At 41.0% G+C, this 22,688-nt stretch overlaps 3 protein-coding genes across 6 annotated transcripts in view; 1 reads left to right on the top strand and 2 right to left on the bottom strand.

Annotated features, from left to right (window-relative positions):
- Positions 1–907: 907 nt before the first annotated feature.
- pigc (phosphatidylinositol glycan anchor biosynthesis, class C) lies at positions 908–3,421 on the bottom strand. Its single transcript, XM_084355306.1, has 3 exons — positions 3,339–3,421; positions 2,205–2,436; positions 908–2,125 (listed from the first exon to the last, which is right to left on the bottom strand). The coding sequence occupies exons 2-3, from the start codon at positions 2,430–2,432 to the stop codon at positions 1,469–1,471; spliced, it is 885 nt and encodes a 294-aa protein (XP_084211432.1). The 5' UTR covers positions 2,433–2,436; positions 3,339–3,421; the 3' UTR covers positions 908–1,468.
- A 763-nt stretch (positions 3,422–4,184) lies between these two features.
- Positions 4,185–9,081, bottom strand: tmed5 (transmembrane p24 trafficking protein 5). The gene is made up of 4 exons (XM_084355431.1): positions 8,775–9,081; positions 7,952–8,049; positions 7,687–7,867; positions 4,185–6,417 (listed from the first exon to the last, which is right to left on the bottom strand). The coding sequence occupies exons 1-4, from the start codon at positions 8,961–8,963 to the stop codon at positions 6,199–6,201; spliced, it is 687 nt and encodes a 228-aa protein (XP_084211557.1). The 5' UTR covers positions 8,964–9,081; the 3' UTR covers positions 4,185–6,198.
- Positions 9,082–10,160: 1,079 nt separating this feature from the next.
- suco (SUN domain containing ossification factor) overlaps positions 10,161–22,688 on the top strand; it is a 41,479-nt gene continuing 28,951 nt past the window's right edge. For all 4 annotated transcript variants that reach the window (XM_084354789.1, XM_084354788.1, XM_084354787.1 and 1 more), the window contains exon 1: positions 10,161–10,425. In XM_084354789.1, coding sequence (XP_084210915.1) covers positions 10,373–10,425 — 53 coding nt within the window. In that variant the 5' untranslated portion in view covers positions 10,161–10,372. The remainder of the gene's footprint in view (positions 10,426–22,688) is intronic.

Below are 22,688 nucleotides of genomic sequence, written 5' to 3'. Positions count from 1 at the left end.
AGGGAAACAAACAGCTGCGTTTATCTTCTCTGGTGTCGCAGACGCTATATCCTCAACCCTTTTTGATTATTTATTTATTCATGTAGCCTGAAGATGATAGCAGCATCAATAGTAGTGGGGTGGTGTTGTTGTCATGACAACAGAGCCAGCAATCAAGTACAAGCTGAAGGTAAATTAACATCTTTTACTTTAGGCGAGCAGCCTCTGTTTCCGGTCCTCGACTTCCTTGTTCAATATTCATTGTACAACAGAACAAGTGTTAACAGCATTTCTGTTGTATTTTTGAGAGCCAGAATGAAAACAGGTTAATGTGCTGACATGTAATTTTGGCTTTTTTTAAATCTTTTTTTTTTTTAAACTGTATTTAAACAAGAAGAAACATAAAGTGAGTGTCAGAGTTCAAACATGCTGTTAAATCTCTACTAACTTTACATGTGAGCGGCCAGAAAGCTGCTGCTGTGCTGCTCTCTATGGGCTGAAAGTTTTAAAGCAGCATGACTATAACAGGTGTTTCTCATCAACTGACCCCGCCAACGTGATGTCACGGATTAGGGTGTGGCCTGGAATGCAACATGGCGGACAGCCCCAAGAGAGCAGCAGCCTCAAGCCCCATGAGCAGCCCTGTACGCTAATCAGGAGCGTGCTGTACTGGACTCCCAGATTTAACTGTGTACTACTACATTATTAGAAAGAAGCAGTCAGATTAATGAAAACACTCTAAACTAAAATGAAAAGCTCTCATTATTGTCATTGTTGACAAGCAAACTGCCCCTCCTTACAAAACTCAATTTAAAAACTTGTTGCTCAGTCACAATTTTGGTGGTCTAAAATTAAGATTAAATTAGCATCATTGAGAATAAAATTGAAGGTATACTTTCATTACTGTTGTATCACACAATCACTGCAGTTCAGGTAAAAGTCAAGTGTTTTATTAAATAACTTTTACGGAGAAAACATTTTTACTGCAAAATCCTTTAAAATCTTAATTTGCACAGTAATGTATTAAACATTATTGTGCAAATTAAGGTTTTTCAACATGGTTTTCAAGACACTGTACAGTGGCTTGAAAACCATCAGTACATTCATACTCAACATCAACATACTGAACACAACCATAAAACATGGAGCGTCTGCCACAGATTATTAAAAGATCATGGGTTTTAAATTGTTGCATAGCATCAGACTGCTGCACATTAGTCCAAACAAAGTGTGAGGTCAACACGTCAAGACAATAGCAGCTTGATCATTAAAAACATCTTCATATTCTCCACAAGAGAATAACAAGTTGTCATTGCTGTCCAAACAGATGCGGACCACTGAATAAGTATTAACATTTGTCAGTTTAGTTGTACAGCACCAACATAATACTGCAGACTGACAGTTAATACATTAATTTTAAATTATCGTTTGTCTTACATCTTAAATGTAGCTGAAGACAGTGTCAGTGCAGTCCTCTTGGCTCAGTCCATTAGTGAAGGAAGTGGTTGATGTCCTCATGAATCTCAGCCTCATCCCATGGGCCTTGGATGTTGTCCTTGTGCCTCTGAAGCATGACTAGCAGCAAGGGGCAGAGCAACGTAACACTCCCTAAGGCCAGGGCTAAGAGCACAGCTCCCCCTGGCGACTGCGACCCCAGACCTCCCACCCCTCCGACACACACTCCCACGCACAACCCAGTAAACTGACTAGGGGCGGTTTCCCTCAACCTCTGCAGCAGGCAGGGCCACATGGCAAACACCAGCAGGGCACAGCTAAGCATGGCGAAGGTGTGCAGAGCTCCAGGTAACCTTGAGGCCAGACACACTGAGGCAAACAGGGCTGCGTTTAGGGAGAGGCTGCCAGGAGGTGAGGGGTGAGCGTAAGGGAATGACACCAGGTGGGCCAGCAGCATCACAGCAGACATGGCATACACCGTGTCGGTACTCACAGACTCTGTTAGTGTCTTTAAAACTGGCGAGAAGCCAAATGTGAAGGACAGAAAAATAGCGGCACTCTGTAAGTCGGCCAGACGGGTCCGGAGCTCACAGCCCGATTCCATTTGAGATATCAAAGCTTGGTGCAGTCCATAACCAAGCAGGGCGCAGACAAGGCTGGTCCACAACAGCCTCTCAGGGGACAGGAGACCCTGTGAGGAGAACAGAGAAGTGGATTATTGTGCACTTAATGTACATTGTTCAAGGACCACAGATTCTCTCAAGCTTTACCTGCTCCATGTAGAGCCATAGGGTGATAAAAATGGCCACGCAGGACAGCTGCTGTCCCACAAAGCCTGCTTCTTTTACCACAGCCCAGTAGCGGTACTGCCGGATGCCCTCATTCCTCCGCAATTCCTCCAGGAACCGCTGGTCCACATAATTATCAGGGAACGGTTGGCGCTCCCACAGCACCTTCCGCCAGGGCACAGCTGGACCTGGAGCACTGTCTGGCCCCATCACCCTGACCACAGACAAACAAACAAATACGGTCACAATTGTGAACAAGAACTTTACTTATCCACTGTTCAGATATATGGTGAAACTCAACATTAACCATTATTTTACCAAACTAGGAGTTTTAAAGGCTAGATGACCAACGCCTCTGGGGCCCCAGACACCCCAAAGCTGCACGCTTACTCTGTGTGAACTAGTTTGTACTAATTTATTTGTACTTTTTCCAGCACTGTGGAAAAAAAAAAATCAATTACCAAAGACTGTAAGGAGGGCACTGCTTAACTGCCTGATATAATGGTCTATATCCAACCCATGACCTTCATTGCAGCTTTGAGCTACAATGTCGAATATTCCCAAATGCATCCGTGATTTTCACCAAATGAACACACATTACACTAATTACAAATTGTATTCTAGCATAGAAAAACTGCATACATTAGGGGAGGTCCAATACGGTTTCAAAAAGTATGTTTTATCAAGAGTTTGCCAGTAATAATTGAGAGCAGTCGCACATAACAGAGCTTTTCCCCTGAATACAGGTAAATTTACCTGAATACAGGATTTTGATAGCTTTGAAGCTAATGAGCTAGCTGTCATATTACGGCTTTGTTATTAATAATTTCATCAACATCTGTGACTGTGTCGAGATGCGGACTTGAATCATAGCCCACTTAGTGTTGTGTTGTGTTTGCTGTCAGGTGACTGGATCTATTCTGAACAGGGTTTTGACCATTAGCTACAGATGTAAGCAGTGTTTACCGTGCTGCTAGCATGAAACTACCGGTACTTCCGGCTTTAACACGATACTAAAGTCAGACAAACCCTATTTATACGTGTGTCTATCAACAACAATATCGTGATAACCTGCCAAACAGTGCCCCCAATGATTAAAAAGCTCTTTCCCCCTACCTGGGATGGGATTTTGTTCAGTTGCGATGCTACAATCTCTACATGTCTTCATACCGGAAGTGAAGCTTTTTATCAGAGCTCACAGCGCCCTCTGTTGTTGGAGTCTGGAAAAGGCAAGTTGACCAAATGTCTGTAAAGCACAACTGTCCAGTTCATACTAATACTGTTTTTTCTTTTTTCCTAGATAAGGTATCAGCGGTGAAATGTCTCAACTCCTCTCCTGCCAACAAGAAAGAAAAGACATTTACTATGTTGACTGAGATATTCATCAATAACATCATCTGTATTCTGTCAAATGGCAGCGTCTCAGTGGGTGGACCACCACAGCCCTCTATCTTCAATGTGTCAACTGGGGCATCCACTAAAGCTGTCCGCTCCAGCAAAGCTGTCAAAGGAACCGCACACACCAACCAATCGTGATAAATTCTGCACATTCAACGCTAAGAAACCTTGGTGGACATCCACAAATTTCAAGTGCTTTAATTTCTTTCCCAATCCACATACACTGTTTAATGGATCACATCTTGACGGTGTTTCCAGAAGGACTGGATCATCCAAAATGCATCTAAGAGACCAGTTAGTGTAATAAATCAAAGTATATTAATGTGAGGATGACTGATAATGATGACCAATGAATACGTTGTTATCTTTCAGTGTTCCTAGGCAGCAGCCGCTGTGCTTCGTGAGAGCCCGGGACCGCTAGTCACTTCTATTTCATCTGAGCTGCTGCATTCTTGAAGAGGCCCCAGCTTTCCTAGAGGTATCTGCATACACTGTCTCCATATACAGAATAATAAAAGGTAGAAAAAACATCCAGAACAGTAGAAACACAATAGGACACAAAGATCAGAAAATGTATGATTGTTTAATTTTTTACACATTCACAACTACAGGACATTAGTTAAATAAATATTGAATAACGTCACATTTCTTCTTCCCCACTGCTTCATCATGGTAGTAATAAAGATTTTTCAAAGACAGTGTTGCTGCTGATTTAGAAACTTTAGCAACTTTCTACTCAGTAACTTAGCAATACCTTTTAAAATATTTGTAGTCTTTTATTTTTATAGAACTTTAAAGCACTTTAAAATGATAGTAAACTTGTTTTAACTGCAACTTCATATTACTAATCAGTTAACCACTTTTGAGACAGAATCTCAACATACAGGACTTAAATTAAACATTGGATACAACAGTGACATCAGGTAGTCAGATGAATAAAGGGTGGTTGTTAAACTGAGACAGTGGATGACCGTTTCTTACAGCAATAGACTTCCTGTACGTTACTGCAGGGACCCAAAATACATACTCTACATACTGTATCATTTTAAAATAAAGCAGATTGCTAAATTTTGGTAACACAGCACTTCCAACATAAGGCTGTTAAAGTATGAAGGCAAGAACTCCCTGTATGATCTTTGTCTTACAAGCAGAGGGCAAAAAGACAATGACCACGTGGCGCTTCCGGTCAGGGAAGCGGGGAACCAAGTTTCATCTGTGGAGCTCCATAATAATAACAATACAAGGAATCCTCTCAGCATCCATAATCACAAGCCACCATGGTGTCTTAATACTATCAAAGCAACCAATGAGTCAAAAACCTCCTGAGCAGAGGGTGTAGACCCATTTCTGGTCAGCCCCCCATAATTCTATAAAAAATACTTCTGGGCTCATAATGTTTATTTATCCTCTCAAAATATGAAGACACGAAAAAAAGTTGTTCTGTGGCATCAGAGGCAGTGCAATGATCAGATGTCAGTTTGTAATGATGGTGAATAAAATGACTATCAAACAAAACAAACACAAGCGTTTGAAAAGACTGCTGACCTGCAATAGCAGTGAATGGCTTGTGCATATTGAACTGAGCAGTGTGCCCATGTAGTAGTGGTAATGACCTTCCAGGTGTTGGCAAGATAGAAATAGATTTCTGTCACCAGAGAGGCAGGCAGACTCAACATCTTCACACAGTAGGTGGCTGTAAGCAGACACCCAGCAGCAGGCATGAGGCGGAGCTGGCTGCCATTTGCCCCACGAGTCACGGCAGAGGAGAGTAGGATGGGAGAGATTTGGAGAAGGCCCGTCTCCTTTCTTTCTCCATGATCCATTGGGTGCCAATGAGCAGCATTAGCAGCATGGCCCTACTGAAACACCTGACTTTACAGTATTGGCATGAAAGGGAAAAATTGGACTGAATCTCTATGAAAAGGCCTCACAGACTGGCAGCTAAATACAAACCACTAAGGCATCATGGTAACAGACAAAGGAGGGGAAGATTTTCAATGGGGCGCACATGAGGAAGACACAGTAACTACACTTCCCACTCCCGTTTGGCAGAAATAAATCAAATTCTTCAGACACCATACCAGTTCTTCATCTAGTTTAGCACAAATAAAAACACGTCCAAAGAAAAGAGGACATTTTTGCAATTGGCAGATCACCTGATAATTATAGGCTTTGTTATAAAAATAGTCGCATCATAAATGTGCTTGTTTTGTCACTTTCTGTGAAGATCTACAGCAGCTAGGAAGGACCATAAAACAATGTACAAGGTTTTAAAGAGAGACAAAGAGACTTTTTTCTGCAGCAAAGAGACTTTGAAACAGAGACAAAGAGAGTTTGATAAATTGAGGGGCTTCTGCTGCCCGTCAAACTCCAGTGGCTGAAGACCAGAGAAACAACAGTGGTGACTTTGTTATTAAGAATGTCAAAATGTCTGTCTGTTTGTGTATGTGTGTGCATATGTATGTTGTAGATGACACCCTTTGTTAAAAGTCACAAGCCAGGAGATCCGGGGGAAAATACGGTATCCGTAGGCGAGTGTGTGAGGTTCTCTCTCTGTGTCCCTCCGTTTGGGGTGGTGTTATGTACGCATTTTCCTTTTATCTTCAAACAGTGAGCGGACCAGGTAGACCTGAACCGCTGATACCAGCATCATAACAATGAGGTTGATCACAGACCAAAGGTTCACCATGTCAAAGTTGCTCTCCTGGAGGTTTCTGTCACGAGCCTCGAACGCCCGCAGCACTGTCTGGATCTGCACACTTTTGCCCAGCCGACTCTTCACGTTGTTGATGGTGTCCTGAAGGAGACGAGACACACAGGATAGGACTGACTCAAGCTGTTATAAGAACTTTAACTACATTGCTTCTATGCACAATAACTAAATGCAACACTGTGCAAAGTAGAAGGATCGAAATGAGAGTTAGATCTTTTAAGATTGTAAACAAAGTAGCTCAATCAGGTGTGTTCCTTCTTCCATGAGGGAGCAACTTCCTGCACAGCTGGAAGATACATTTCCTGTCTTTTAAGTGAGGCCGATGTGACTTCTGACACAGATGAAGGCTGTTTCTGGTGAAGGGGCAGTGCAGGCCACTGTGGTGCAAGCTGAAACAATTGGCTTCCCTCAGCCAATAGGTGAGAGTTCATGACATTGTCTAGTCTTGTGACAGCCTTATGACTCTGCCTGTATTAGGGTTTTTCCATTGGCTTGGTTGGTCAAACGTTCCATGCATTTTCGCTACTGTCACAGCAGGGGAGAGCCATGCAGAGTCTTGTAGAAACTTAACTTAAGAGACAGGACCAACCATGTCCACCTTGTGATGGTCTTAGTGTTATCCTCAACTCTACAGTAAAGAGAAAGCTTTGTTTCTAAAAGTCTCTGTGTGTTCAGCTCTCAGCTCTTTTGATGCTTCTCTATGAATCTTTGTAGTCTGGAGTTTAGTTTTGCTCCTGTGTTCCAGTCTATACTTTCAGATATCACCCTTATTTCACATGCACTTGTCACCAAGTTGGCAGCTATTTTTCAGTACCAATGGAATCAACCAGATATGGACATATTCTGCACTATTTAGTCAGCGGGTCAGTTGCAGCCGAAGTGGGCAACAAGGGCCTGCAGGTGACAGGCTCTTACTGTGGTTTAGAAACCTTCGGTGACTAGCACACCTCCAACATATCATCAAGGTAAGTAACTTTAGCTTGCTGTGCTGTGCAGTGGAAAACACTCACACCATGCCAGTGTGACCTCATGGCACTGCATAGCTCTGAGCGACTACCTCCTCTACTATGGAAAAACCCTTCATGTGGTGGATTGCATGCTATTTTGTTGACAGCCTATTGGGTCACTTTGCCCCTCATGTCATCCTGTGAGCATAAGTGGCACAGTGACAATTATCTCAATGGCAGGCAAGAGAGGGGCGAAGTCTGATAGATGCAGTGAGAACAAAACAAACACACGCTGAATAGGTTTAAGTGCCGTTCAAGCTTGAAAGTTACCAAATCTGGAATTGGTTCCATGCAAATTGTATTTTTTCTGGACTACATAACGAGACGTCTCTGGCCGCATCCTCACCATAATGTCTTCCAGCTTCATGTCCAGCATGTCTGTTCCATGGACATACTCCTTCCAGTCTTCTGGTTCTTCATCTGTATCCATGTTGTCCAGGATCAACTCAAAGAAGATGAGCTTCTCGGAGACGGCACTGAACGTGTTGTCGAAGCAGAACATGTAGTCTCCATCTTCAGTTTCAACACTGGGGGGAAACCACAGGGAGTGAGAGCTCATGCATGCGTCTGTGTCAGTAAAGTACAACTCCCACATCACTTGTGTAACTTACGTGTGCACTCCATCTGACTTGCGGTAGTCACTGAACAGCACTTGGCCAGAAGGAGCGGAGATTGTGAAATCTACATCGAGACCTGCACCATCTAATACCTGTTGACAGCCGAGGACATCAACACAGAAAACATTCGCACATTGAGCGACATTGAAACAACACTGCATGCTTGGGCTGGTTGCTATTTTCTCCAGAGAGTGTTATAAAAACCCTCTGTATCAGTTTATTTCATGCATTAAATGTGAGGAATGCTAGTATTTCATCTCAAGGTCTCCCTCATTCTCCACTTCAAGCAATAAGCCTGGACACCTTGTCCTCCATGGTAGACACTACAACAGATATATGAAATGCTTGGGATGTCTTCATTACAGGCAATAACAAAAGGCTACTCCTGCTGACATCACCCAACACTTGACACACCAGAAAGTCAGAGATACATCCAGTTTTGTAAGCTGCACAAAGACCCAGCATAACAGGTTCCCAACAATACGAATAGTGAGGGTTTGGGCCACATAACCTGCTGGTTCTCTTACACAATAGATCATTAATTTTAACATAGTAGTACATCATTGCGGTTTGTATGTGATTTGCATGAATATTAACGTTAAATGACACTCACAACATGCAGAGAAAAAAAAGCAAAAAACAGTGACAAGCTATAACCAACAGATGTTATGTGTATAAATATATATACATATTAACTTATGTCAATGTTGACTCTAGCTTAGGGGGTTATCAGACTACAGACAGAGATTTGGGTAGCTTTGCTTAAGTAACGGTACAATTTCATACAATGTATATCACTTATGATAGTCTTTGTGACCTGATATTCAATCTCCAGAGAGGCATCATTCTTCATGGTCTGGTAGAAACACTCCTTGCGACCGGGGGGTAGAGTGAATGTGAAGTCGCTGTCCATGGACTGGGAGAAGGAAGCCAGCACCACAAACCTCTCCGAGATAAGAGCAACAAACACGGACAGGACGCATAAAAGTACCCGGACTACCTCCATGGTCAAGCCTGCGTGTGTGAAAGTCCAAAATAGCCCAAACGGTGTTACAGTACCTAGCTACTGTACTGTTAAGTGACTGACGAGGGAGCTAGCAATGTTCGCCCAAACTTCACTTCTGTTGAACTGTTCTCACTCTCTGGGCTGACGACAGTTCAGGACCCCGCCTGTTTAAAATAGCAAAACATATTTATTTCTTACGTCAAAAAATGTCGGATTAATGAGCTATTATATTTTAAGTTACTGCAATTTGGGTCATTTTCGTACTGTATTTATCAATCGATATATATTGGCTACGTTAAAAAGTAAAGGCAGATCTTCAGGGTTCTTCTCAGAGTGCACTCTGGGATATGTAGTTCTTTTGTTCACGTGGGGTAAACAGAAGGGAACATTGACTGTAAAATCAAATTCTTCCTTACTGTAATCGGACAATTCACGTGACAACTTTAAAGAAGGAAGACGTGGATGATGATAATATATACACGTTTGAAGGTGTGTTTTAAGGGGGTGGGGCAAGATTTTTATATTCTAAAGGATCGACAGATTTCAACGATATCAAGATGATAAAATATGATTAAAGTAAAATTATGGCCGTTAAATTTAACTGGAATTTTAATGATGATGATGATGTTGGAATTACAAACAAAACTTTATTCCCCATCAAATACAAGAAGATGAAAGTGTCAGAATTTATGATACAGATACACTAATAAAATGTAGCTGCGTTGAGCTTTGAACGTTAATAACGAATGATTATTCTTGACACATATTTTCAGGACTTTTTTGAATATTAATTGTTACTCTTTATGACTGTATTTCATGATGAAGTCAAAAAGAACACAGTGTTCACATTGCTTCAAGCACCCACCATCCACCTCATCAAGTGCTCTGAACTTTCGCATAATTGCCTCCACATAAACACAGGTATCGACACTAGTCAGGTACATTGAAAAGTCTTTCATCAGGCTATTGAGCAATAACTTCAAATATTGCGTGCATTAGGGGATTTGCTTATCAAGAAATAGATGACGCGTCCTGCTCCACTATCACCAACTCATCTTTACGTCGAGGGGTGGGGGTTGGCCTTGTCAACCAGTGTTGCTACCTGTCCTGTGATTGGTCAACAAATCCAGAGGTCGGATGTGATTGGTCGGACGTGGAGCAGGGGTTGAACTTACCAACAGTCAGCTTCCCGTCAACAGCAGTGGCTGCTAAAGCTGAAAAAGAGGCGGACAAGCGGTCCGCACAATGAAAATTAGCACACTTCAAGTGTAGTTTTTAGGCACAGAAGACAGTCGTTTGTGTATTTGTAATTAACAACCGGCCCTCAGTCAACAAAAAGCTTGTCTTCGGTGCCGTGAGAGATTAGAGAAAACACAAAGAGCGAGGATGTTGGTCCCCGCGGGAAGATAATGAAGAGGCTGCGCGTTTTGTTGGTGTGCCTCATTGTAGCTCTCCTGTGCTGGTAAGCTAAGCCCGACATCTCTATTCACATCATTAATGACATGTCAAACACATAACAGTCGTAACAATTTGTCGACCACGTTTAAGGATGAATTTACTGTCCGTCACGTCGCTGTGCTTAATGTCTTTTGCCGCATAATATCCGTCAGTCATCAATGTTCAGTGGCATGGATCCTCCTACATAGCTAACGTTATCAGCTAGTTACTGTGTGTGGTGGGATGTTTAATTAACCTAATTTAAAAGAACAGCATGAGCCTTGTTTTTGTTGATAATTAACATAGGTGACTGATTAAGTTTGATGTTTAAATTGTTTTTAGTGGGTTAGTAGGTTAACCAGCCAGCTGTTGAATAGCAGCATAGCTAGCTAACCTTGACTAGATGGGCTGTGACAGCAAACGTTAGCTGCCTGTTTTCTGGTAAAATTAATCTTTAAAGACAGAGAAATGTGGGAAGTGATGTTTACAAGCTTTGTATTACTTCTCCTCAATAATTATAAGGATGCTCTTTGTAACACATTGCTTCAACAAACCATTATTTCACTATTGATATTTCAATTAACCCAATTAAGTATCTAGAAAATGCCAAAAGTCATGTGAAATAAAGAACTTGTGAAAAAAAAAATCTTGGCATTCTCAGCCTAATCAATAAAATACTGACTACTATGGTCAAATACACTTTTCTGTCTGATTGATGTAGTCACACATCACATGACACACGAGATCCTCTGCTAAAACTCTGAAAAGCTAGAGTTTACAGTCAACAATCAGTTAGTTATTTACATTCAACAGTGTACATAAGTTGCATTTATAAAGCACGGTGTGTAGTTCCTCTCCTGAGTGCATGCATGCAGCGGAAAAATAAGGTAGATTAACACAACTCATGAATTTGTTTAATCTCAGAGGCACGGAGCAGGTAACAATACACACGTTTTGTGAAATGGGATTAGCAGTTCAGCTAACATGCCACCTTTATCCATGTTTGTGACTCATGAGCAGCAAAACCTTCACTGTGTGGCCTGCGGGCTGTTGTTTCCGTTTCCACTGTCCTGGTCATTTGTTTGTGATAATTATTCACCATCACTTTTCTTGGCAATGTAGAGGGTTAGATGGTTTCGTTCTAGAAAGAAAGTCGTAGAAATTACCATTTGAATCATCCAACAATTTAGCACTTCCACATTATGTAATACTTGAACTTCATATGTGCAATCATTTTCTTCATTATAATGCTTCTAGGAAATCTCAATACTTGAGTTGGCAGTACAGAGAATAGTTCAAGAAACGGTATAATGATCATATTAATTGATTTCATACTTGAGGTTCCTGTGAATTATAGTCTAAAAACTGTGTTGTTTTCCTCCTCAGTGTTTACTCATAGCATAGGAAACGCAGATTTGTGTGCTCATATTTTATTGATCATAACAGGGATACGCATTATGTAATCCCCTCATCAATAAGTAAAACTGTCTCCAGTACACAATCTGGTGAAGTACATCCATGCTAGTATTCTTGTTTTGCAAAAATGAGGCAAACTTGTATAAAATAAGTCTAAATATTTGGCCAGACTGAATAGAAAAATCCTGACTGACAGACTTATATAAATCCACTTTTTAGTCTCTGTTTGTAACCCTTGTACCTTTTTTTTTCTGGATGAATGATCACATTCGCATAGATTAGATTATTCCAAAAGAATTGCGGTGATACGATTTAGCGTACCTTTTTGTCTGTAAAGCAGGCAAATGAAGAAGAGAAACATGAGAACATGAAAACCCAGCAACTAGGCAGAACAGGATACTGCTCTCTGGTCGCTGAGAGCAAGTTAACCAGGGATAGAGACAGAAGGATCAATATATTCGTAGTTAGTCATTTAAATTCCAAAATGTTCAAGGGAATATTGAATTATAGATTTAATCCATGAATGAGACGGTCTTCCCTGGTACCAACTAGATTTGCTACACTCTTGCACGTTGGATATTTGCTTGCCTAAAACCTTGGTGCATGTTTTCACTTTCCTACAGACTAACTAATGACCATGCAACCACACGCACAGACTTCATTACTAATGCAAACCCTTTTTAGTGTGCTGCTGTCGGCTTCTCGCTCCTCCATGCCAACTCTCACACGTCCTGGTGGGAACAGAGAAACGGGAAACGCAGTTGTTGCAGTAATCTGAAGGTTTCCAAGGCAGCAGTAATTTTAAACAGAGAGGGGCTCAGTATGAGGAGGCGGATGGCAACAGACTGTGGGGCGCACCATTCTGTCGTCGCGATTAATCGGCTTTTTTTTTCTGTGCTGATTTAAATGGTCAGGGCTAATCATGATATTTCTGGTCGTCCATGTTTGTTATGAGAATTTTTGTCCTCTGTATATAACTTTAAGTCAGCTGTAGATGCTCAGCATGAGGTCTCTCTATGCTGCAGTGCTCCGAAAGGCACAGCAGAATGTATTCTGTGCGTGTCATGCTGCCCCTTCACTCACATATTCAACAACAGGGATCTTACTGTGTGCACGGTATGCTAGCTCGGGCTGTCGACGTCGGCTTCACCGTAGAGAGTTTGCTTTAGAGCGTTTGCTCGAGGGTGCACCCAGGTTGATTGTCAGTAATGATAGTTTACCACACACACATTGTCTCCCCGTTTAGATTTTAATTTTCGTGCCTAGACGTCGGCTGAGTGTGTTGTGCCAGCACTCCTCTCTGCTGAACCCAATGAACCGACAGAGCTTGATGTTGGACTTTCTCTCAAACATCTGGCATCTTTCCGCTGATTTTATTCTGTTAAACTACACGAGAGACAATATAAACAATTGGATTGTGATCATTGCATTTGTATAGGAGCATGCACAAGAGAAATAGCTGCATGTCTTGTCATCATCTCATTCAGTTCCTGTGTCATAGGCTTAATAGTTTCACAGCCATTTGAAGATTATTGTTATTATGTAACATGATTAGCACTCAAGAGATAATTCTGCAGCCAATTGACCACCAAGGATTTTCTATTCTGTTCCATTACAGTGCAGATACTGTCTAATCATCCATAGCATAACAAAAATAGCAACACATTACACTTTGAGTAAAATTAATTTGTCAACCCAGTGCTGTTGAATCTGCTGACTCACATGATTGTTGTATGATACAGTATCTGTGCTGTCCATTCATTGTTTACGTAAATTAATTTCATGCAGTTTTAATAGTTTTATGGTACTGTGATGTGTTTTCTTCTTCTCTGGATTCCACCCATAGTGGTGTTTGTGCTGTATGTTTTGACAGCAGTCCAGTAAGAGGACACCACGGGATTGCTTGTCTGACCCGTTTCCTTTCTGAGATCTATAGGGTGAGATGGTATATGAGCTTTCACTTGGCCTCTGCTGTCACGTCAAAGTTTCCCAATGCACAGTTTCAGTACTTGAGCAGGCTTGTGTGTAAACCTCTGTTTTGCAGCATAAACACTCTATAAATATCTTGGACATAGAAAAACAAAGCCAAAAGACAGCCCACAGCCAGTTAGCATGTTAAATACATTCCCCTCCACTTTAAAGTGTGAAATTGTTGTGAAAAGGCAAAGGCGTGAAAATATTTCTAGACTATCTGCTCCTCTGTCTGAAAGGTGTCCTCTGAAAGGACCATGTGAGCACCATACTAACAAGGAACTGAAGCATAGCTGGAGGACCCTCTCGTTAAAAGAGCTATGTGTTCTGCCCACATCGTAAAAGTTCCCTTTTTGGGGCAGTTGTTGCATAAGTACATCCTCATTGTGTTACCCACGTGCATTCGTGGCCTGATAGAACTGCTTGTATCTTCCACCAGTAGACATTCTGCAGCACCTGTACTGGGCACGAGAGTAAATGACAGAAAAACAGAGAAGGCTGTGTGTGTTTTTGGCTGTACCAGCCATGAAAGGGGAGGGAAGGTGGGGTTGTAACTTGAAGGTAACATGGAAGGTAACAAAGCCTGCCTTTGGACAAGACCATGTTGCTTACTTTAGTCTTCTCCTGAAGCTAATCACTGCCCAGCTATTCATTTCATCCAGCAGGCCTTGTTGTTGCTTTCATGGTCCTTTAAAACTGTGTTGCTGCTGTGATTTATGGCATTTGTGTTCATGCACATGCTCATTTTTTCTTTCCTCTCAGCCCTCAACAGATGACTCCTTTGTTGTTCTGGTATTGTCAAGCTTGATGTTTTACCTTATTTCAGCTATTTTTAGCATTATGTTTGCCACAGTCTGGCTTCATATTTGTTGATCAGAGGACTATGATCAATAAGTGGTCAAACCCAACCTAAAGGTATGTAGACTGGCCAGCAATGTATGCTCCTACACTGACTTTTCTGTAGTCTGAAGGACATAGTTAATTGATAACAAGTTGCAAATCTATGCATAAGCACCCACATACTGAACTGTCCCGCTGTGCAAGTCATGTGCATGTGGACACACAAATGTGCAGATAAGACATACATGAACTTGTGACACTGTGTTCAAGTCTGACTAAGTGCTGTGCATTAACTCATTGTTTTATCTTGCAGTATAGAAGCATATCGTCATGATAAAAAGGAGCTTTGAACTTATCCATGTTGTATTTTTTTACTAAGGGGTTATCTGGTTGGCTTGTTTTTTATCCCTCCTGACTAACTTTCTGAGTAAAGATGCAGCATATCTCAACCCTCAACTGAATGGTAAAAAAATAAAAAAGAATGGAAAGGGTTATCTGTCAGAGCAAACATGACATTTGACCTGCATGTCAAAAAATGAATCATCCTTTTCTGTGAGTAAACCAGGCCCAGGCCTCTTGTTTGAAGACGTAGTGGTTTGTTGTCTTTTCTCTTAGCTTGATCAAAGATTACCAGATAAGGCTTCTCTTCTTTTTTTAGTCAATTTTCAGAATTCAGTATGAAACACAGATTAGGTGTGAAATGCTTAGTCACCTAATTAGTGATCAACAGAAACATGTTGATTTAATCAATTATCCAATAAAAATGCAAAAAATGTGCTTGTTTTGTTCATTTTTTATATCACGTGTGATAAGATTACTTTCATTTGACTGATTAGACTGGGTCTAATCAGCTGTCAGTGGGTGCATTCATACCTTGTAATTCTGTCTTAAAATGTAGTGCTTCAACTTCTCTTTCCTCAGCTGTTGGCATACAGACTAGTGGCTCAGAAACTGAGAGTCCATCTTTCTGTTGTTGTTGTAGAGTTTAGCTCTGTGGGCTGGCAGTTCGAGTTTTATGTGAGGAGAGCTGGACTTGCACTCCAGAACACACTATTGTTCTTGCCCACTGGCCATAGAGATTGCTGAGCACATTGAGCTCTCATGCCTGATGGCCTTCCTGCCTCCCAGCTGCATGGCTCTCTGTACATTATTGCTTTACCCTGGCACAACATGAGTCATGTTCAGTATTCGGAGTGGGCTAACATTTGAGGTAGATCCAGTGTTCGGTCAAGTCAGTACAGCAGGGTATCTAAGGCTGAGGGGTAGGACTGGGTGATCGAACAAGCTCAAAGCCAAATTGCAGTAACACTGTCGATACTGAATATGAATGTTGAATGCTTATAGTCAGTGTGATTTGTCTGATGGGTGCCAACCATAAGCCAGTCAGACAGCAGTTTATACAATATAGCCATTTATACCGCAGTTTGTTTTGACTTCTCACAATGGTGGTAAACTGAATCATAGATTGGTTGAGAGAGAATTAAGAACTAATACTTTATTAGTCTACTTTGTGCTTACGTGATCATAGCTGCACACTCTGTAGAAGTAAGTATGGAAGTAACAACAGGACAGATATCTACGTTGATATCAGACTATTTTGAGTAAAGTTTGCTATCATAAATGACAAACAAAAGCAGCAAATCATTGCATTTAAGAATATTGAACCAGGAAAAAATTGTGTTGATTAGTGTGACTGTTATGACTGGAGAATAGCATAAAGCAAAGACACTTGGTCTGTCTTCATTAGGTATCTTGCAGATGTAAAAAGGATCAAGTATCGTCCCTCTTTCAGCTTTGTGTCAATTCATCTTGTCTCAGTAAGCTCATTTGAACTGTCCTAAGGACAATCTTATTAACCTGGCACTCTGCAACTACATGTGTAAACTGCCCCACACTGCAAAACAACATTTGTTTTATTGTGAATTGCTTCCATTAGATTCTTGGAGGTTTGTAAATTAAAAGAGCATGATGACATGTATTCTTAGAAAGCTTGCAGTTGTCTGCGAAGAGCCACGTAACTCTTTGTTGCAAAGTGATTCAGTTACAACATTTTGCTTTATTTTCTGGCAGGGGGGGGGATTTCTTTGCAGGATCCTGTTGCTCACATAATATGTTTCTGGGAATTGTCAGGCCTGTAGTGAGAGTTGAATGCTGGCCAGTAGCCTGAGGCCCTGTCAGTGGTTACAATGAAAATGCCACCGTTAACGACGTTGGTGAATAGCATTGTGAGGGTGGAGACTGTTAGGTCTTTAAGGTGAAGACTTGCGTCAGATCACAAGCGTGAATAAGCGCTACTGCGTGTTTTTGCTTGTGTGAGAAGAGGGTATGACAAAGGTTTGATTGTTGATTGATCTACAGTATTTGACAACTGAGCATTCAGTTTGAAATTACACTAAACATTTGTTCTGAGTGATTAACAGTGCACATGGTTTATCAGATTCTTAATTTATGTTAATTTTATGTACAATATTCGCCTCAAATTCCAATGCATCTCAAGACTATTTCCAATTACGCCTGTTATGGTCTATACTCTTGAGTTTTTAATAGTTCATTTCACTAAAATCAGGGCTTGCTTTGCTTTTTCCTGCCCTCCTAGAGAAAGGCACTATTTTTCTCTCTTGAAAATGCTGTGGTTTCTCCTCCTCCCCTCCCCCTCTCTGGCTGTGCTCCGCACTGTTTACCTTTTGCAGCTACTGGCTATGCTTGTTCTGTGTAGTATTCTATACCTAACTTTTGTCTTTGTTAATGCTTCAGTCTCATATACAGCAAGTGTGTTTGTCTGTGTAGATGTGCCCTTAATCTGTCTGGGGGAGGGCGATGTACAGAATGATGTCTGTCCATAGATGACTCACAGGGGTACTAAAGAACATTGTGTACTAAAGCTAACAAGGGCATGTTTTGCTTAGGCACGCATGTGAAGACAGACCAGTGCCATCAGATGTACTTTCTTCAAGCTGCCTGCTAAATACAAAATCCCATCATCTTATTTCACAGGCCAAATCAATTAGATTTGATGTTGATATCAGAATCAAATTGGCAATATACAGTGGGCTCGTTGTTTCAGATTGGCTGAATATGTACGCACCATCATATGAGTATAATGTATTGTTCAAAACCAAAATGTCATGGCATTTATGTCATTTTCCAGCATTTTCTTTAGTTTTTCCTTGCTCGTTAGGAGGCCGCTGTTTGCATTGGAGTACATATGTAAATGTAAATGTTTCACCACGCTGCACCACATGGGTACAATGTGTACTGAGGTGAATGTTTGATGAGTTTTTGTACTCCTGCTGTGCCTGCTGATGCATACACACTAAGAATGCACATGTATTGTTGTATGCAATCCCACCCATGCTAACCCCACACGGGCAGAATGGCTTTTCCTATCAAATTACATTATATCACATGACTGCGTCCTCCAGTCCCATTGTCCTGGCCCGATGTTCCCGATGTCGCATTCCCAAGCCTCTTTGATCCCAGTTTGACTGGGACAACTGTGATGCTTCACAGCTTCACTGTTGCCAACAATACTGTGGCTACGTGTCGTTTGTCTGGCTCAGCATTACAGAATTTGTGTTTAATTTGACTGCTATTAAATGTTATGCAGGCAATATCTTAAATAAATAGGAACTATTAGCTCAATTCATTATCCCTGATAATAATGCTTTTGTTCTTGCAACTGAGTGTGTCTGTTAAATTTACTTTGAAGTGTTTCACATCTATACTATGATAATATTCATTAGTGCATTGCTGAAAACTCCAAACACCCACTCAAGTAATTTATTGTAATCCTTTTTTTAAACATTTAAATGTACTGTGAAATGCTATATTTAGCTCGGATCAATTGATTTTAGTCTCAGGCTGTGAGAATCCTTAGTTCATCCTCAGCACACCACCATAAAAATAGTGTTCTGGCTTTAGAAATTGCATAGAAATTGCCTACCTTCCTGCTGTTAACCTTATGTGTCTGTGTAGGTCATTTAGAGCATCGCTATTAAATTGAGACTGTTTCATAACCAGTTAAAATGTCCTTGTAGTATTTTAAGTACAGTGCTCTTAACTTGATTGTATTATCTCATTTCATCATGAAAAAAACAGTTAACAGTTGATTCATGTTGTCTGTGCTCAGAGCCTCTCTGCCAGTTATCTCTCACAGTTTTCTTTTGCACTTGAACAGTATAGATAATGTTGTTGCACCTGACTTGGTGCTACTGTATATTGTATATTATTGCATCAGTAATCTAGTTGATAACACACAGATCTCTAACTGTTTTGACTCTAGATGCAAATATCTTTAATATCAGTGCGCTGCAGCATGCAAGGTGAATGCAACCCTACAGGAGCAGCCGTTTTTTTTTTCACCTGGTGACTTGGTCTGCTTAGTGCCACAGGCTACTTTCCAAATAGAGGTGTGTCTGTTCATTCATACTACATCCTAGAGAAAGACTCCTGTGTACCTCTGGAAGGATTTCTGTGCGTCACAGAGCCGGTGTAGTCAAAGACGGATCCTTCAAGATCAGAAAGACAAACAAGCTTTACAAATAGGTTAAAGTAATGTGGATTATAAGACTTTGAGGCCTTTCATTATATTTAATGAACTCAAAGTGTTTTATCAAATTGCAATTATCTGGCTTTAAGGTTAAACAGGATAAAGTGGTGTCATTGTTCCAGGAACTACTGGGCCGCTGCCAGTGTGTTTTATAAGCATGGCATTTTAACAGTGAGTAATAATGAGTAAGCCCGTAATGAAATTCTCTTTGAACACAAGCATGACATCAGTTCATAGGCATTGTTCCATTGCTTGAACAGAGCATTATTAATCCAAGCTTATATAATATCACCCGGTTTTATTCATTTATTCATTTATTCCTGAAATACAAGTGGTGGATTGATATTTTAAACTTAAGTATACCGTTACCTGCATTAATTTCAGAGAGTAAGTCAACTCATTTGAGTAGCTTTCATGATATTAATTAATATCATGAACAATACAGATCTAGTTGAATAATATACCAATTCAAACAACGAAGGATCTATGTACATGTTCTCTTTTTAAAAATCACCTCGATCTCAACATATTTGGATCCACTTTATATGAAGAAGTCTGTTATCATTATATATCAACGATTGTTTATTTTCCACATTTGAGGTGCAAAATTAACTTGAATATTCCAATCTTACCAGCTTCTCAATAGATTACCTTTTGTTGTTTTGGCTGGTAAGTGGTCCCTTTTTTGTGCCCGGTTCTGTGCATTCGTGTTTGTCCTTTCACCGTCCACCTTCAGCTCTGCACTTGAGAAAAATTAAGAAATTAAGATGGTTTAAGCTTTTTTTGCTTTTACTCATAAGCCCGAACCCTAACCGTCCTAAGTTCTAAGTTGGACCAAAAAATCATTTTTTGGACAGTTGGGACTGATTTCTGAGGAGCTCAATAAGTGACCAAGACCAAGATCCCCACAGCAGGCCTGTGGTCATAATCGTCAGACAGGAAGACTATATAGGGCATGCCTCTGTTCCTCCTATACAGCAAGTCAGCACACAACATAAGAGCACTTAGGAAAATGAGCCTGCCACTCCAACCTCATTTACCACTTACGGTGCCTTTGGTCACTCCATGCAGGAGAACATTAGTAAATAGAGCAGCAATGCTAAGCTTTGGGGCTCATATGTCTGCAGCAGCATGTAAAAAAACATGAAGTGGAGCTTCTTTGCTGCTACTGGTATTGATTTGCTAGAATTGTGAGTGTTAAACCTCACCCTAGTTTGGTAAAGATGCATTGATTACTTGATTGCTAATAAATAATTGGCTGGTTAAAAAAGTATAAGTGGGTTGTTGCAGGTTAGCCAATAGTAGGTATCAGTATCTTCTGCACCAAGCAAAATAGTTTCAGGAGATGGATTGGGGAGAGTTGTCAGATGTCCAAAAGGTGTGAGCCAAATGTTCAATGGTCAGAAAATCTGTGTTTTGAATTTAGTTTGCGTGTGTGCAGTAGAGCCATTTTCAGAGCCTTGGCTGCTCCAAAGAAAGACTTTTGTTTGTCTTTAGATGACAGTAGGGAAAGCACGGATCCACAATTTCTCCATCTGTGCAAGAAATCAATACAAGATATATCTTGAAAGGGGGACATTTGTGGAAAGAAAACTATGAGAAACTGCTTTTTATATACTTCCAGACAGTAAAAATAACCTTCTGTCGATCACTAAATAGGCCTTTGTGTACCTGAGCTGAAAACCAAATGTTCCATAGGTGAAGTAGCAGGTCCAATTTATGAGTGAGTTAGAGAGCTATTCACCAGTTCAGCCACTATGTCCTGGCTGCCGCGAGGATGAACCAGTGGAGAGGATTATCGAGGATCAGCAGGCTTTAGAACAAACTGCTGCTCTACATTATTCTGTGCTTCGATGTGGAGAGAAATTGGATGGTAAATGTGCACAAACAAACATGTTCAGTGCTCCTAGGCTAGGCTTTTAGGCCCTGCCTCCCCCTCTTTCCCTCCAAACTGTGACAACACGTTTTAGTCTGCCTGGCAGATGCGCTGGCCTACTTTTACTGGCGAGCCCTGGCACATCTCCCTGCCCCACAATCCACCTCTGCACACGTGGATCCTGGATTCTCTCTCAGCTCTTTTCCTCCCTGTCCTCCTGTCTGACCGTTTTTTTTCTGTCAGCTATGGATGTGGAGGTAAACAGTGTGCTTAATTTGGATTCTCTGCTGCTTGGATGATTTATTCTTGGAAATGTTGTTTTGTAAGAGAACAGCTGGGTTATTTGGTCTTTTTATTGGGTGTGTGTGTGTGTCTTTGTTCTCTCCATGCATGTGAATCTGATCAATTTTATAAGAAAACTAAGTCACTTCGTCATCACACTGTTCTCCATCAGCCTTTCTCGCGTCATTAACCCATCTCCCAGCACGGTGTACATCAAGAGCAAACTAAACTTCAGTGAAAAACATCACAAGACTCACCTCTGCCTCTGAGGACAGACATGCTAATCATATTCATTTTAAATTATAACCAAGAAGACCATACATATATTGATCTATTTGTCTAATTTACTTCATTGGTGCTTATGACTCCTTCCTCTTCTTATGCGTTTGTTTTTCTGTCTCCTCTCTATGTTTTGTCACAACAGCTGAGACGGTGACACAGTTTAAGTAATTTAAGGCAATTAAGGAGGGACAAGACTTAATGTACATCACATGCTGTCAGTAAGTCAAAGACTACGTGCGTGTGCGAGTCTGTGTAATAAGCAGCAACAAGCTGATCTGAGATTTAGGCCAGTAGAGAGAACGGCAGCAACTTATCCACCTCGGCCCAGCTTATGTACTTGGTGTGTTGCATTCCACGTCATGCTTCGAGAAAGATGAGTGTGCACGAGAGGCGACAGTGACAAAGCTCTCTTGATGTTGACTAATCAAACACAAGAGTCAACTGGAAGGATGTCAAAGCAAGTTCACACATGCTGTCCTGCTACATGAAAACTTTTAGTTAGCAGGCTAACATCCTGCCTGAGAAGAGATCAGAGCTCAGGTTCCATGCCACGCAGATGGTGATAATGTTTGACTGGCTGCTTGCAGATGAATCTATCTTCACCCTGTTGTCTCTGCAGTTTTGTCTGCATTGTGTGAACCCAGTCAGTTGGCACAGTACAGTAGAGTTGGTTTATACCACGTCTCCTGGTTCTGAATGGTGCTAAAGCCAACAGGAAATGTCAGGGGATTTGGCTGTTCGGAACCAGCAGAGACAGTGTATCAGGAGATGAAGCTAGCATGTCTGTGTGCCTCTGTGCAGTGCTGTGTTGCTTTTAATTGTATTATTGTGCATTGAGAGTATGATGGTGTAAAAAGTGAACAGTTTATTAAGATTATGACTCAGGTTGTTGTTGTGTCCTCTAGGAAGAGACTCTTTTTGTTCACTCGCATGTTCCTGTAAGAAGTGGTAACTGTTAATGTCCTCTTGAGCAATTATTTGAATATTACAAAATGACTGAGCTGTTTGTAGTCAGAAATGAGCATAAAAGATGGGAAAAACTTCTTCAAAACCCCCAGGTGATTCTGAAATG

The sequence above is a fragment of the Pagrus pagrus genome (genome assembly GCF_965226575.1).
Source record: "Pagrus pagrus genome assembly, chromosome: 6".
Lineage (NCBI taxonomy): Eukaryota > Metazoa > Chordata > Actinopteri > Spariformes > Sparidae > Pagrus > Pagrus pagrus.
Note: the sequence above shows the minus strand (reverse complement) of the source record. Positions and strands in the feature narration are given on the sequence as shown.

Bases quoted from the DNA above. Each gene is read 5' to 3' on its own strand.
- pigc (XM_084355306.1), bottom strand. From the start codon at position 2,432: ATGGGGCCAGACAGTGCTCCAGGTCCAGCTGTGCCCTGGCGGAAGGTG. The intron at 2,126-2,204 runs GTAAAGCTTGAG...TTCTCCTCACAG, and splicing joins TATGGCTCTACATGGAGCAG to GGTCTCCTGTCCCCTGAGAG.
- tmed5 (XM_084355431.1), bottom strand. From the start codon at position 8,963: ATGGAGGTAGTCCGGGTACTTTTATGCGTCCTGTCCGTGTTTGTTGCT. The intron at 8,050-8,774 runs GTCACAAAGACT...GGCTGTCAACAG, and splicing joins CTCTGGAGATTGAATATCAG to GTATTAGATGGTGCAGGTCT. The intron at 7,868-7,951 runs GTAAGTTACACA...GTTTCCCCCCAG, and splicing joins AAGTCAGATGGAGTGCACAC to TGTTGAAACTGAAGATGGAG.